General features: G+C 42.8%; 1 protein-coding gene across 1 annotated transcript in view; it reads left to right on the forward strand.

The window, feature by feature from the left end:
• Positions 1–14,923, forward strand: part of itgb8 (integrin, beta 8) — an 18,320-nt gene extending 3,397 nt beyond the window's left edge. Inside the window, exons 3-16 of the mRNA XM_034125192.1 lie at positions 290–461; positions 578–684; positions 1,059–1,198; positions 1,559–1,724; positions 2,651–2,809; positions 3,286–3,381; positions 3,648–3,740; positions 4,684–4,824; positions 6,555–6,975; positions 7,103–7,325; positions 7,457–7,560; positions 8,496–8,612; positions 12,199–12,362; positions 14,423–14,923. Of these exons, the coding sequence (XP_033981083.1) occupies positions 290–461; positions 578–684; positions 1,059–1,198; positions 1,559–1,724; positions 2,651–2,809; positions 3,286–3,381; positions 3,648–3,740; positions 4,684–4,824; positions 6,555–6,975; positions 7,103–7,325; positions 7,457–7,560; positions 8,496–8,612; positions 12,199–12,362; positions 14,423–14,551 (2,232 nt within the window). The 3' untranslated portion in view covers positions 14,552–14,923. The remainder of the gene's footprint in view (positions 1–289; positions 462–577; positions 685–1,058; positions 1,199–1,558; positions 1,725–2,650; positions 2,810–3,285; positions 3,382–3,647; positions 3,741–4,683; positions 4,825–6,554; positions 6,976–7,102; positions 7,326–7,456; positions 7,561–8,495; positions 8,613–12,198; positions 12,363–14,422) is intronic.

The raw sequence follows: 14,923 nt of genomic DNA on the forward strand, positions 1-14,923 counted from the left end.
ACATTCATGAGGGGCATACAGTATATTTGTAGCTGCATTAGTAGAGAGCATCATGTTACATTCACTTGACCCACTTTTTGTGTCACTTGTTTTCATCCCTGACATTTGATTAATGTTACAACATCTTAAAAGACGGCGTAGTTGCTCAGCTGGCAGGTTTTTCTCCTGTGTGTTTAGTTTTCTGCATCAAATTCAAAATGTTGTTATTGAATTCTGCAATTTAATTATATTAGAAGAAGGTGAATGTCCCCTTTCCCCTTTTCATCTCCTGACCTCGTGTGACCTCTAGGACTTTCTGGATGGAGCGGTGGCGAGCCAGCGCTGCGACCTGCCGGTGAAGCTGCTCAGGAGAGGCTGTGAGCCGGAGTTCATGGAGCAGTCAGAGGTCAAGGTGGAGGTCAACGCCACCACCAGCAGCACTCAAGTATCCCCACAAGACATCAGCGTCACCCTCAGACCAGGTAGACCACGGGCTGGATCTGGATGCCTCAAATGCATATTTATTATTGCGTGTGAGAAGTCATCTGAGGTCAAGTTTTGAAGTTAATTATGTTCTCCTGTTTCTGTGTGTTTAAAGGTTCCCAGGCCAGTGTAGTGGTGGCTGTGAAGCAGCTGAAGCGTTATCCTGTGGATCTGTACTACCTGGTTGATGTGTCGGCCTCTATGCAGGAAAACCTCGATCATGTAGGTGTTTATCAGTTTCCGTCAGTGCTGAAGCTTTTTATTAATATTGTTTTAAGGAAAACGTTTTTTTCCAAAGATTTGAACTAAAGAAAACTAAACACATTTTATACAAACCACTATGTTGTATGAAGGTTAGATACAAGACTTATAAACACAGATACTAGATTAAGATACTGTACCTTCTGTATAGCTTCTTTACATTTAGTATGACATCAATTGCAGCTAATTTACTTATGTAAGGAAGACCTTTAATGAAATACTTGCCTTATCTTACCCTCTACATCTTCATGCCTGTCTACTAACCCTTCCTTTAATTTGCCCTTGGATTCCCTTTCGGCCTCCACCAACCTCTCTTCGTTTCTTCTGTGGTCCAGTTGAAGACAGTGGGTGTGGCGCTGTCTCTTCGTATGACGGAGCACTCCTCGGACCTTCAGCTGGGTTTCGGCTCGTTTGTGGACAAGCCTGTCTCTCCTTACATCAACGTCCATCCCTCCAAGATCAGCAACCCCTGCAGGTGAGACACACAACAGAAGATTATGTATTGCTTAAAGAAACAGGGTTATTCATTTTCATATGAATAATTGTGTTAATGTTCCTGCTATGAGAAGAATAGACATTCAACACCTTCAAAGTTTGCCTTGTTATATTTCGAAGCCAACTTGTTCTTCTTTTAATGAGCCAAGAAGAGTGGTGATTTGAGTTATTATTTAAAAATGCATCAAAGCAAGCATTAGTTGCTTCCAATTTTGTGTGACTCTGCAAGGAATTTGTACATTAAGAGACAAGAAAGAACAGACAGACTTTTTACATTCATTGGTCCTGAGTTATACATTCCTGAAAGTAGCAATTAAAACTTTCTCCAACGTCTCAACAGTGATTATGAGATCCGCTGTCGTCCAGCCCATGGCTTCCACCACGTCCTGGGTATGACTGGAAATATAAGCGAGTTCACGCGTGTGATCAAACGCCAGCGCATATCTGGAAACATGGACACACCTGAGGGGGGACTGGATGCCTTGCTGCAAGCTGCTGTCTGCCAGGTGTGTAAATACAGATGGTGGAAAGTTAGGCTCAGCTATAAGTATGTAAAGAGAAAGGGAGTTAGAAAAAACTTTCAGTTCCCTTGAGGCTTGAATATGTTCTAAAAAAAGAGCCATAACCCCAAATTTGGGAGTAAGTCTGCATGCCGGTGAAAGAGGCTTTTATTCTGGGAGACGGTGGCACTTTGACTCAGCATTGGATGTTCCCCCAGGAATCCCACTAAGTAATGACACCACTGCCCGGGTATGGCAGACACACACACACACACTGGTTGCTTGTATACTGCAGGCTGCAGGAGGCCTGAGTCACACCACACAGGGGGTCCTGAGTAACCAGCCAGCAGGGAAACACCACGGCGGTCATCACTATAAATAGACTCTCCATTATGTCAGGCCTAATTGTAAACTCACTTGGTTTCCATGAATACACTGGTGCTCACACACACACACACGCACACACGCACACGCACACACACACGCACACGCACACGCACACACACACACACACACACACACACACACACACACACACCACACACACACACACACACACACACACACACACACACACACACACACTCACACACACACACACACCACACACCACACACACGCACACACTGACGAGCCACAGGCATGAAGACAGCGAGTCAGTGACTGTCTGGGATTTTCTGCTGCATGCATTTAATTTGGCATTACAGAAAGAGCTGATCACCACGGGAACTAATGAAGCTCAGATGAGTACGATTTTTTGAATTTGCAGTTTCTCACCACATGAGTCAAAAATATAAAGCGTGCACATATTTTCCACATCAGTCCGTGTAAATGTAGTGATATAAGGGGATACAAATGAGAGAATCGATACAACTTCTCACCAGCAACAGACCACATCACACGGTCCTGATCCCTCTGTGTCTCTCCTCTAGAGAGATTTGGGTTGGCGACCCGAGGCCAAACGTCTTTTGCTCCTGATGACCGACCAGCCGTCCCACCTCGCCCTGGACAGCCGGGTGGCAGGGATAGTGACGCCTAACGACGGCCTGTGTCACCTGGAGAACAATGTCTACACAGGTAGCACGAGGCAGGTGAGATTGTGGACATTACATAAATCAATTGCAGATTAAATATTAGTAAAATAATTCTAACCTAAAGGAATAGTTACACTGAGTTTTGATAATGTGCTTAATCTTTTTCATGCTGAGAGTTAGATATGAAGATCAATGTCTTTTACACATTGTTTTTTTTTTTATAGATCAAACGAAAATATACAATACGTGTTTTACATGTATGTGTTAATTGGTCAAATTTGAGAAATTAAGAGCGTCATGTTAAAAATTACCAAATTGTAAATCTCTTCCTTGAAGCCAACATGGTTACACGCTAATATACACGCTGTATTTACTCATGTGGACCAATTGATTTTAGAAAAACGTCTGTATATTAAGAAAAGAAGACTTACACTTGTTATGGTACATCTGAAGGGGAAGAAGAGGTTAGCAGAAATGCTTTCCTGAAAAACATGATTTTTTGTATTTAGTCGGTTGTTTGTCTCTTTTTTTAGGATCATCCCAGTGTGGGTCAGTTGTCTGATAAACTGCTTGAAAACCATATGTACTTGATCTTTGCCGTGGAGAAGCAGCAGTACAAGTGGTACGAGGTAATCTCTCCCACACAACATCACACATTTTAAATGTCATTCGGCAATTACATGGCATTTCTAGTAGTAATCTGATACATGTGGGTCATAAGGTGTTTTTTACAATGGTTTTTCAGATAGTTAAAAGAGAAACAAAAAAACTTCTCGGACTAAGGAGATGTTTGCTCTATGATGTCTGATAACACAAATGTTGCCCCAGAAGTTAACAGTTAGGGTGACTTAGAACGTTTTTTTTTTTTAACCCTCATCTCCCTTTTCTTCTTTAGGCATTGGTGCATTTACTTCCTGGCTCCTACCTGGGAAAGTTAGGCCTCTTCCAGGCTCCAAACCTCATCGAGCTGGTGGTGGACGCATACAAGGTACAGAGCCCTCACCTTCTTCCTCTGCACCTTCTTTCTCATTCTAGTCCTCCCTCTGTTTATTATTCATCCTTCAAACAACAAGGAGAAGGACAGGGACAAGCGAAAGGTTTCCGATTAGAGCGCAGCAGCACAGCATGAGCTGAATTCATAAGCCCACGCAGTATCAGCTCAAGTGTTGAGGCATGAGTCCGCTGAGGCAACATGAACTCGACCATAGCTCAAAACACATTCCTGTCAGAATCAGGGATGCGACAGAAAGTGTGTACTGCTCAATTTATCCAATAGATAATGGATGCAGCAAAAGACAGTGACATTTGTAATGCAAACTTCAATTCTGAAGTTGGACATCATTGGACATGTTTTTCGGTTGCTGAAGGCTGAATGAATCTGAAAAACGTGTGTGTGTGTGTGTGTGTGTGTGTGTGTGTGTGTGTGTGTGTGTGTGTGTGTGTGTGTGTGTGTGTGTGTGTGTGTGTGTGTGTGTGTGTGTGTGTGTGTGTGTGTGTGTGTGTGCGTGCGTGCGTACGTGCGTGCGTGCGTGCGTGCGTGCGTGCGTGCGTGCGTGCGTGTGTGTGTGTGTGTGGTTTTGTTCCGTTGGCAGCAGTCTTTGCTATAATCTAGCCTCAGGCACAGTGAACCATTGTTTGCTTCGAGAATCTGCCGAATCTACGGATCCGGGTGAACAACCATGCATACGTGCAGACACACACACACACACACACACACACACACACACACACACACGCATGCACACACACACACACACACACAAACAGAAGCTGCCATTATAATTGCTATTAGATCCCCCCCCACGGAACCATGTGTCCTAATCATGGACGAATACAAAGATGCTATTTTTGGCCCCACCTCCTTGTTCCCATAAATCAGGAGGGGAAGTTAATGGTACTTTTGTATCTCTCTGCGCCCTCTCTCCATGCAGAAGTTGTTGTCGGAGGTGTCAGTATCAGTGTCAGTGGAGGACAAGGCAGTCAGCAGGTACTGGGTGTCTGTTTCTCCTCTCTGTCCCAATGGATCCACGGCGAAGGACCAGAGCTGCTCGGGGGTGCAGCCGGACCAGACGGTAAACACAAAAGCATAACTTTGTCACCATCAAAGCACACACTTGATTAAAACTGTGCAAGAATTTAGCTAAATGTTACGAATATTAATACAGAAAATATTTGCTTTAAGTTCCTAGAAACATGTATTGGTTGTACTGGATTTCTTTAACCTCTACAGTCTTACACACACGCAGACATTGAGAGTTTAAGATTTGGTAAATAATCCGAGTTGAGCGGATTAAAGGCTGTGTTTAACAGGAAAACATTTCCACGTGATTCTATGAACTATTCGTCCTAAAATCCGTTACTTGCCCAATGTTGAGAGCCTTAATCAAATAGGACATTTATTTAGAAATAGGTCATTGGACCTCCTCTCTTACCGGTTCCATTTATTCACAATAAACGTTTAATATACTGCTTTTCTACCACACTAATGGAAAAAGGCTACTTTCAAAAAAGGATTTCAACCAAATAACTCCCTTTTTGTTACTATTTTTGTTCAGTACATTTGACTGAAGAGTCTTTTTTACCCTGTTCTTTCTCTAAACTGCCAACGAGACTCCTCTTCTCCATAGGGGGCTCTTAACTTTCTCAACCACCAAGAAGCTTAATGACTGCTCTATAAAAACTCCATTGTGCAAACAGGCTGGAGTTCAGCACTTTAATCCATGGGCGGATTAAAGTGAATTATGGAAAGTACCCACAATTACCAGAATAGAGATAAAAAATCAAGTGAAAGGCTTTCTTGTAGATTCAAATCTTCGGCATGCACAATTTAGTAACCGCATGAACAGAGAAATTATTCACATAGTAACGTTTCACTTTCGGCTAACTATGTTGGATAAATAACAAGGAAGTAGTTAAGTCTTTTAATAGGTAATACTTGTGTAGTGAGTTTCAAGGGGGAAAACACATTTGAGCCTGCTGCATTTCTCTGCATCTGTGTAGGGTCTCTCCAGCTGACTGGTGAGAATCAAATGATTGTTAGACAGTCCACTATTTATCTTTTTTATTGGTGTGTTGACCTTTCCGGCCTTAGGTCAATCAGTGATGCTCGTCATTAAATAAAATCTTGGGCAAAAATCTTATCTTTGATTCTGGATTAAAATTAAATAAATAATTGTCATCAGTTGTCAGCACAAGCTTCTACTGTCTGAGATCATTTGCATAAATTGTCATTATTCCTGTTGGTTAAATGTGTAGAGAATTTAGTTTACGCTTGAATTTCTTCTTGCCTCGAATAGTGCAATTCTTTTTATGTTGGAATCTATCTCGCCTACAGCTTGTTCTAAATGCAGCAGCAACAAAAGCCTCACTGGTACCAGGAAGAGAATCCATATCTCCCCTGTACCGACCTCTTAGCCTCAAGCCTTTTCAATCTGTATAATGCTGAACCAATTTCTATCTTAAGAGTTTGGCGTTTTCACTGTTGCCATCTTGGTTTTATGCATCGCCCTAAATCCTATCCTGTTTTATTGTATAAAGTCTCAAAATGGGGCCATCATGTCTAAAATCAGAACCATTCTGTTTTAAGGAACACTAAAAAGAAGCTAATAAGACCATAAAGTCATCAGAAAAATGTCTACTGATCTGATAAACCAAGTGAGAATTGGGGTATCTTTTCAATCACAATTATTTTAGTATCGCAAGGTGTCACTCCCTGGATATTTGAGAGAATGCAGGGTTAAAGCATTTTCACATTTGCTCCACTGACCGCCTTAGAGATTAAAATGTTTGTCTTCCTACGCAGGTCTACTTCAATATCACCATCGGCATGCACTCTTGTCCCGACAATGGGGAAGATGAAGATGTAAAAGTGGTGGTTCGACCAGTGGGTTACAACGAATCCACCGTGGTTAGGATCCACTCTAAATGCGCCTGCAGTTGTGGATCAACGAAGCGCTGCAATGACGAAAGCCAATCACCATGCAGAGAAACACAAGGGAGCACCAATCAGGAGCAGAGGCCGCAAAACGGACTAATTCAAAACTCTGACAGAGATTCAAACTGGAATTGCCGAGCGGATGGGTCTGATATGGACTGCAGTGGTCGGGGAGTGTGTGATTGTGGAAGGTGTTTGTGTGATGAGACCAGGCTTGGGACAGTTTATGGGAAATACTGCGAGAGAGACGACTTCTCCTGCCCGTACGAAGGGGGGTTGATATGTGGAGGTAAATAAGGAACCTCAAAAGTTTCTACTTTAAATTCAAAGAGATATCACAAGAGCTCAAAAACAGTAGTAAAGACACATCTTGGTTTGCTTCTTTAACCCTCTTTCCTCTCGTCCGTCTTTCTCAGGTCGTGGTGTGTGTGTGTCAGGTGAGTGTGTGTGTGAAGGCGGCTGGACAGGTGATAGCTGTGGTTGTCCCGTCTCCACAGCAACCTGCCAATCAGCCAACGGCTTGATTTGCAGCGGCCAGGGCTCGTGTGTGTGCGGCAAGTGTGTGTGTGATGACCCGCGACAAACTGGAGACTTCTGTGAGAGATGTCCTGCCTGCCAAAGCACCTGTCAATCATACTGGTACATATTGGTGGACGCAAAGCATGATGGGAGCTCTTAAAGAACAATTTGATGATGAAGCTGACATTATTGTCCTCTCTCTCTCACTCTCTCCGTCTCTCTCTCTCTCTCTCTCTCTCTCTCTCTCTCAGGAAGTGTGTTGACTGCCACCTGTCTCACGGCCTCACTCAAAAAGAGGCGGGACATTGCAACAGCACGTGTGAATCATTGGTGGGCTACAGGGATGATGTTCTAGGTAAAGCCAGTTTAGCCAATTACATTTATAGCACATTTTTTTACACATGGACTTTGTAGTTCTGTGTATCTGAAGATAGTTGGGTTTTAGATGTGTCTGTTTCGAAGTCGGAGTTTCCTTATTTTCAAAAAGATCCATCCTCTCATTTGTGATTTGACTCAAAACTTAAAGAGTAACTAAACATCAGGTTGAAAAGAAATGTCACCTCCGACCACGCACAACAGTACAGCCTGTTCACACAGCAGATGGACACAGTTAGTAGAGGGCTGGTGAATATTTAAGCCAAATGTGTTTTTCAGAGCTAAAAGGAAAGAGCATATTGATCCCAGACTCAAGACTCAAAAGTCATAAACACAGCTTCAACTTGAATCTGAATTTGTTCTGTGCGCTGCATCTGTAAAGCGTCATGTTGGATAACTTGCTCAGCCTAATAGCTATATAAGGTGGGAGAGAAATATGGAAGTGTTGTGTTTGCACCTTGTGCTGACTTGGAGTCATGAATGTCTCCTTTTAGCTCTGGCAAGGTTAAAATGCTGCATTATGCTAGTCCAACATCTAGTCAATGAGTTTCTCTGTCTGCTGTTTGGTGCTGGAGAAACAATGTACAAGTTGATATTTTTCAAATATAAAAAGCTACCTACTGCAGCGGCAAATTGCAGAAAAGGCAATTGCAGAGTTGGGAGATTATTTATTGGATTTGTTAGTGCCAGTGACAGCTTTTATATTACAGTAATTTGACCATTGTTAGAGTAGTATAGAAAATATCGATTGGTGCAGCTTCAAAGTGAAAACTAAAGAGCTGTAAAACGCAGAAGCTCTCTTGCATTGATTCTTCTGTTTTTAGTAATCCTGGAGGATATTTACTAGAGCTTGGGGCTTAACATGTCTGGAATGAAAAACATCTCACTTCAACTCCCTCCCTCTCTCTGTTTCAGGCCAAGCAGGGGAGAAGTGGATTCAGTGTATGTACATCAGCAATGACAGCTGTCGCTATCGCTTCCAAACAAGCTCTCAGTCCGGTCAGACGCAGCTTCACATAAGCACAAGAGCAGGTACAATGTCAACACACACACACACACACACACACACACACACACATTACTTGATTCAAGGTCACTTCCGTTGCTACCATTGCTGCACTACGGCACCCTGGTGTATTTGAGTCAGCAAGCCCACTGTCAGTGTTCCAGCTGTATTTTACATTTCCCCTCAGTTCCCAGCTCACCTTCTTTCTTTCCCAGCCGTACAAAACAAACAAGCATGCACACACACACACACACACACACACACACACACACACACACACACACACACACACACACACACACACACACCACACACACACACACACACACCACACACACACACACACACACACCACACACACACACACACACACTATTTAAAACACACTAGTACACACACATGGCCTGGGTTACACACACAAACACACACACACACACACATAATTGCACGTCCAAGTGTTACAGTTCAACGCCGCCTTCCCCATTTTTGGAACAGCACCGCTCATTGTGTGCGCCCCCCCCCCCTCCAGCGTTCCCCCTGTCCCCTCAAGCCCCCCCACCCCTCCATCCAACGGGACACTGTCTTCCGGCTCACACCCACTCCTCCCGGGTGCAGCAGGAGCCAGGTCTCCATGGTTACCCTGTTAGAAAATGTCAGAGCTCTCTTTGGGCCCTTTGTGTTTAGCGATGAGCCCGTCATACACACATGCTGCCCGGCTGACACACAGCCAGCGGACCACTGGCACTGTGTGCACCGTACAAGTCCTGCAAGAGATTCACTCTCTTTTTGTCCTGATCCATTTATATAAAAACATGTCTGAAAATGAGCTGATCAGATTTTGGCCACTTTATGATGCCATAACGATTGTTTGGCTTGTGTAACCATTAGCCAGTAACCAACCAAGCAGTGGCGGCCGGTCCATAGGGGCGCTAGGGGCGCCGCCCCACCTCTTCCCATATTGAAAAAAAAAAATAATAATAATAATTAAAATTAAAATTAAAAAAAAAAATATGTTTAAAAAAATATATATGTTTTTATTTTTATTTTTAATGAACAAGGTAAATATTATATAATTGGTATCAGTAAAATGTATAATCTACAATAAAATCTCGTTTAAAATTGTGTTACGATGTCTAAAGTTACTGATAAGTCACATGTTTCCTGCCTGGCCTTGCCCATGCACCTTCTCTCGTCTGGGCGCTAAGAGAGGAGCCTTCAACCAGTGCAGCAGCAGCCACCAGCAGCTGACTGTTGCTATCTGTAACGTGTAAACTATGCCGCGAAAATATAATTTCAGCCAATCAGCGTCGTCAAAGATGACGGTCACCGGGCGCCAATGTCAGCGCCCAGTGCAGTCTGTGAGTAGTTTGGACAGTGACTCGTATCCGGTTGACGCAGTAGTTGATGAGGATGGCTTCGTGTGCAGGTGGAGTCTCCGGACCTCGGTCCCCGGCTAATTCTGTTCAAGAGCTAATCTCCAATCCTTTCGAAAGGAGAAGTTTGGCAGATAAATTGTTGCTTAAAGACCTTGCACCGGACCAACCCGATTTGAATATATCGCAGCAATCTCGTGAAAAAGACAACATTTATACACGAGGCTTCACAAGTAGCTGGTACACAAGAAAGGCTTGGCTAGCTGGATGCAAACAGGTAAATGCTGTCTTTTGTTTCCCATGCTTGGATATCACTTTATATGTAGAGAGGAGGTTTCCCATGGTTGTTAGAAGTTTATTAATAAGTGGGCATTTATCACAGAAGTGATTGTTCTGTCTCCACGTTTGTTGCATTGTCTGTGATGTATTTTCCAACGGTTATAGCTCCTGTTCTGTCCCAGCAACACTACACGGTTTGGCAGCTCCACCACATTTTGGTTTATCTTCGGTGTCGCTTAAAATCTGCTTCCCATCGGACTAAAACCTCCACGTAATCTGAAGACAGATACTTGAAGTTATTTAAACCTTTTGCAAACTTTATGTTCTTTCTTGCTCTAGCCTTGCCAGTTACATTGTACATAACACATATATTATCATTATGCTAAGTGGTTGTTCGTGTTAGACGATGTAGCTTTTTCATTTCTGAGTTATTGCTATATGTAAATAAGCCTGTTTGTAAATAATCCTCAGAGAAACAAAGAAAAAACACAATTTATGACATTTTGTGCTGTGGTTATTTTTTTTTAAATTGCATTTATTCACAGTTCAGTTTGAAATGCTGTAGTGACTTGTATTGAACCACTTAAATATTTATAATTAATGCTACTGAAAAGATGCTATTAATTTTATATCTCACATGCAGTTCACTGTAAAGCTACTTGGTGAAGGTGTTGGTTCATAAAACATGAACAGTTTTAAGAAAGAAAAAAACAGACCAGTTCGGAGAACACAAATTCCTGGTAAAGTAGTAGATGTTCAGGTTGATAAATAATATTTTCCACACTGAAGATTATGGAGGTATTGATCAGTCCTTCTCATATTTTTAAGCCTCGATTTCTCCTTTCCCCCCCCCCCTCTAACATCACCAGAAGTCATCATTTAAGGGGTCATTTCTCGAAAAAAGTTTCCGGGGGAAAACCCCCCGGACCCCCCCGGGTAGGTCACTTACGGTACGTCAAGAGCCCCACCAAAAAAAAAGACCACCGGCCGCCACTGCAACCAAGGTAACCCCCCCCCCCCCCCTTATCACCTGAATCTCCTCCTAGAGTACCATTGTGTTATTTTTAACCAAATATCTCTCAGAGGGGCGTGGGGAGTGGCTCCTTATTTTCATCTAAAGTAACAGACAGAGAATCAGCACTTTTGAAACAGGGCTGAAACAGAGGGGTTTATGGGATGCTGCAATGATCTGTTTGGTATTTAGAGCAAAACTTCATGTTTTGTAAATAACTGAGACCTGTGGGGGAAACTTCTGTAGCAATGGAGTCAGGACTCAGAGAGACACGGGGAGAGCTGGAGCTTTGATGGCAAACACTGATGGTTTATTTGGAGCTTCGGCCGGAGAATTCACAAGACATGTCACGGGCCACGGTTTGACCACACGGTTGAGATGCCACAATCAATTCTGAAGAACCCTCCTGTAGCTCGAGGTTTTAACTAGTTCAGAGTGTAATAATCAACATTCTTCAATAGATAGACTAAACAGCTGAGGACACTGAATCACAGTTGTTGTCGCTTATGGCTCGGTGTTATCTACACCCCGAGAAGGATGTGTTCCAGGTGTCCCACAACAATAACTATCTCTGACTGAGAGTTGCCCGGTCATAAACTGGTAAACAATATGCTAGGGCAGCCCCTCCTTATGGGAGATAACGGCTGCTCAAGGTTGGTCATCTGCGTCAGAGGGCGAAGGAGGACATGCAGGGCAAATTATTCCCCAACAAGACCTATAATATATTGATGAAAAACAGTATAATAGGGGACCTTTAAGTAAAGTACTTGAGTAAATGTACTTCAATAGATTACCCCAGTGTGTGTGATCTATTAGTTTAGGTATTTGAGTATTTTCGTTTCACAGAGGAAAAATGTGTGTATATAAAAATGTTGCCCATCACAGTGAGAGCCATCCTGTCCCAGTTATTGCCACTAAAAGTTAATGTGTGTGTGTTTGTGTCCACAGAGTGTGCCAGCAACAGCCGGCTGGTGGGAACGTTCCTGTGTGTCTGTGCTCTGACGGTGCTGTGCGGGATGGTGGTGGTGGCTGTGTCCCGGCTGCTGCTACAGAAGAGAAACCTGACAGCAGCGGGCGCTGCTGAGGTCACAGTCTATCACTGCACTGGAAAGGTGAGCCTTTAAAGGACACATGTCATGCTTTTCCGGTTATTACCCGTCCCCTTGTGTGTTATGAAGGTTTTTATGCATGTAAACGGTGTGCAGAGTCAAAACCCTCAAAGTACACCCTGTAGCGAGTAAAACTCGAACACAGAAAAGACATCCCCAAAACGCCTCGTTGGAGATACGTCATTGTCCATTTGATTCTTCCGGGTACGGGGTGACGTAACCCCGTACCCGGAACGAAATGGACCAATCCGTGGAGCCGTTACGTTACGTCCGCGGAGATGTTACGTTAAGCCCCCGCTGATTGGTCCAAATTGACCAATCCACGGACTTCCTCACACACACACACAGTGCAGGCAGCTCTGCTGATTTCTCCTCCCTGGCTGCAGGCTGATAACAGACAGTTGGGATCGCGGCGAAATTCTCTCTGCAGACCCATTCTCACAGCGTTTATCAACCTTTTTCTTACTCAATATCAAGCCACACTTATTGTTTTTACTTCGGCTGTGAGTTTGTGTGTGCTCAGGATGAGTTTGGCTGTGTTTCGCTGTGTATGTGAGTTTGGAAAATTGCACAATATAAATCTATTCTAGTAGACCTCAACAATGGAATTATGATCAGTGGAAATGGCCATGACATGTCTCCTTTAAGAGTCAAGGATGCTCAGTGGAGGACGAAGTACTCATGAATTGTACTTAAGTCAAAATTATTACACTAGAAAGTAGAAATACTCAGCTAAAAGTAGAATTTGAAATGTTACTATAGTAAAATTATAGAAGAAGTATCATCAATGTATACCTAAAATACCAGAAAGAAAAGTTATCTTCATGCAGAAAAGCTGTTTCCGGAATATATTAAATCACTGGATTATCATTTTTCTTGCATTAATGTGAACACAATTTTTATTTTGCTGCCGGGAACGGTGGAGAAAACTTGAATGCCTTTTTATACTTAGTATATCATAGTACATCATAGGTCATTTCACGATTTGATATTTGTATTATTAATATTATATGCAAAGTTTCTAGAAACTAAGGTTGTAAAATGGTCATTATTTGCATGCAAAATGTAGTGGAGTAGAAGTATGAAGTAGCAGTACAGTACTTGAGTGAATGTACTAAGTTACTTTCCACCACAGGGTTTGCTTGAGGCGGTCCTCAACACAGCAGGGTTTAATTGAGAGGAGGTGGAGGTGTTTCTGTAGCCCTCAGAGGAACAGGGACCCCTCAACTCTTTGGGATATTTTTGTTCATGTGTAGTGTTCGCTGAAAGCAGCAGTGAGGAATGTGAGCCTGCTGTTAGAGGTACAGCTGTATTTTGCATTTCCTCTCAACTCCCAGCTCGACACCAACAATGTCCAGATTTGTGATTTTACAATGATGTACAGCACCTCTGAGAAGAAGGAAACTATGGATATTTGAAATGAGCTTTCTGAATATATGTGTGCCTAAACTGGCGTGAAATTGTTCATCATTATTCATGGTTCCCCACGAATAGTCTTAATGACAGTGCTGATTATAGACTTTAAAAATGTATGCATCTGTTTTTGGTAACATTTGCATTCTTACTTATAGCATGATGTAACACTCTCAGGAGAAAGTTCATATTTACATTGGCTGGAAGTTTTGCAGGTGTTTAAGAGCTCTACTTCTTCAGAGACTGATTTTAACACAGGGAGACGTCTGTTCATGTTTTTATGTATTTGTTACGTAACTTTGCCACTTACTAAGTAATTGTACCCAAACTGCTATCTTTGCCTGAACCTAACCAAGTTGTAACCTGTGAATATGGAAATTAGTTTTGAGAAGAGAGCATTCATTTAAGAAGCTAAAATTGACCTATAGAACAGTAGAACAGACACAATGAGCAATAACTTTTGCCAAAATATGCAAACAAGCGACATGAGGATACGTTGCAGGGACAGAACAAAGTTGTACAACCTAACCCACATAAAAGGACTAAAGGTGAAGATATATCCTCTTCTGCTGCGCTAAATTTGAACTCACATGACTTCCCACAAAAACAGAAATGCCTATTACTGACTGCACATTTCTGTCACCCTTCAGGACCTGTCATACATCCCAACAAGCAACGAGAAGACAGTAACTTACAGGAGGGAGAGTCCACCTGACCGACCTGTCGAGATGCACATCCAGGATTCCAAGATGCCCCTGGGTGACCCCTGGCAGTACTAAGCAAAGACAGAAGAAAGTCAGTATAGAGAAGAAAAGTCAAATAAAGGCTTCTCTTCTGCTTCTAAATGATCATTCAACTTCAACCAGCTGCACGTGGAGACTGATAATGATAAACTAAACTATGAAAACCTCCATGGAATCACATTTGTTAAATGACCTGACCAAACTTGTATCGACTGTGTGATTAATGTGGCCAGTATCCAGGAAATGGAGATGAAACAAAGAGCACATGTCCTCCACCTCTTCTTGCTCAGTAGCAGTGGCTTTTTTATCCATGCAGCAAATATTGCTTTAACTTATAGGTGTGTGTGTGTGTGTGTGTGTGTGTGTGTGTGTGTGTGTGTGTGTGTGTGTGTGTGTGTGTGTGTGTGT

Source organism: Trematomus bernacchii, unplaced genomic scaffold (assembly GCF_902827165.1).
Source record: "Trematomus bernacchii unplaced genomic scaffold, fTreBer1.1, whole genome shotgun sequence".
In the NCBI taxonomy this organism is placed as follows: domain Eukaryota; kingdom Metazoa; phylum Chordata; class Actinopteri; order Perciformes; family Nototheniidae; genus Trematomus; species Trematomus bernacchii.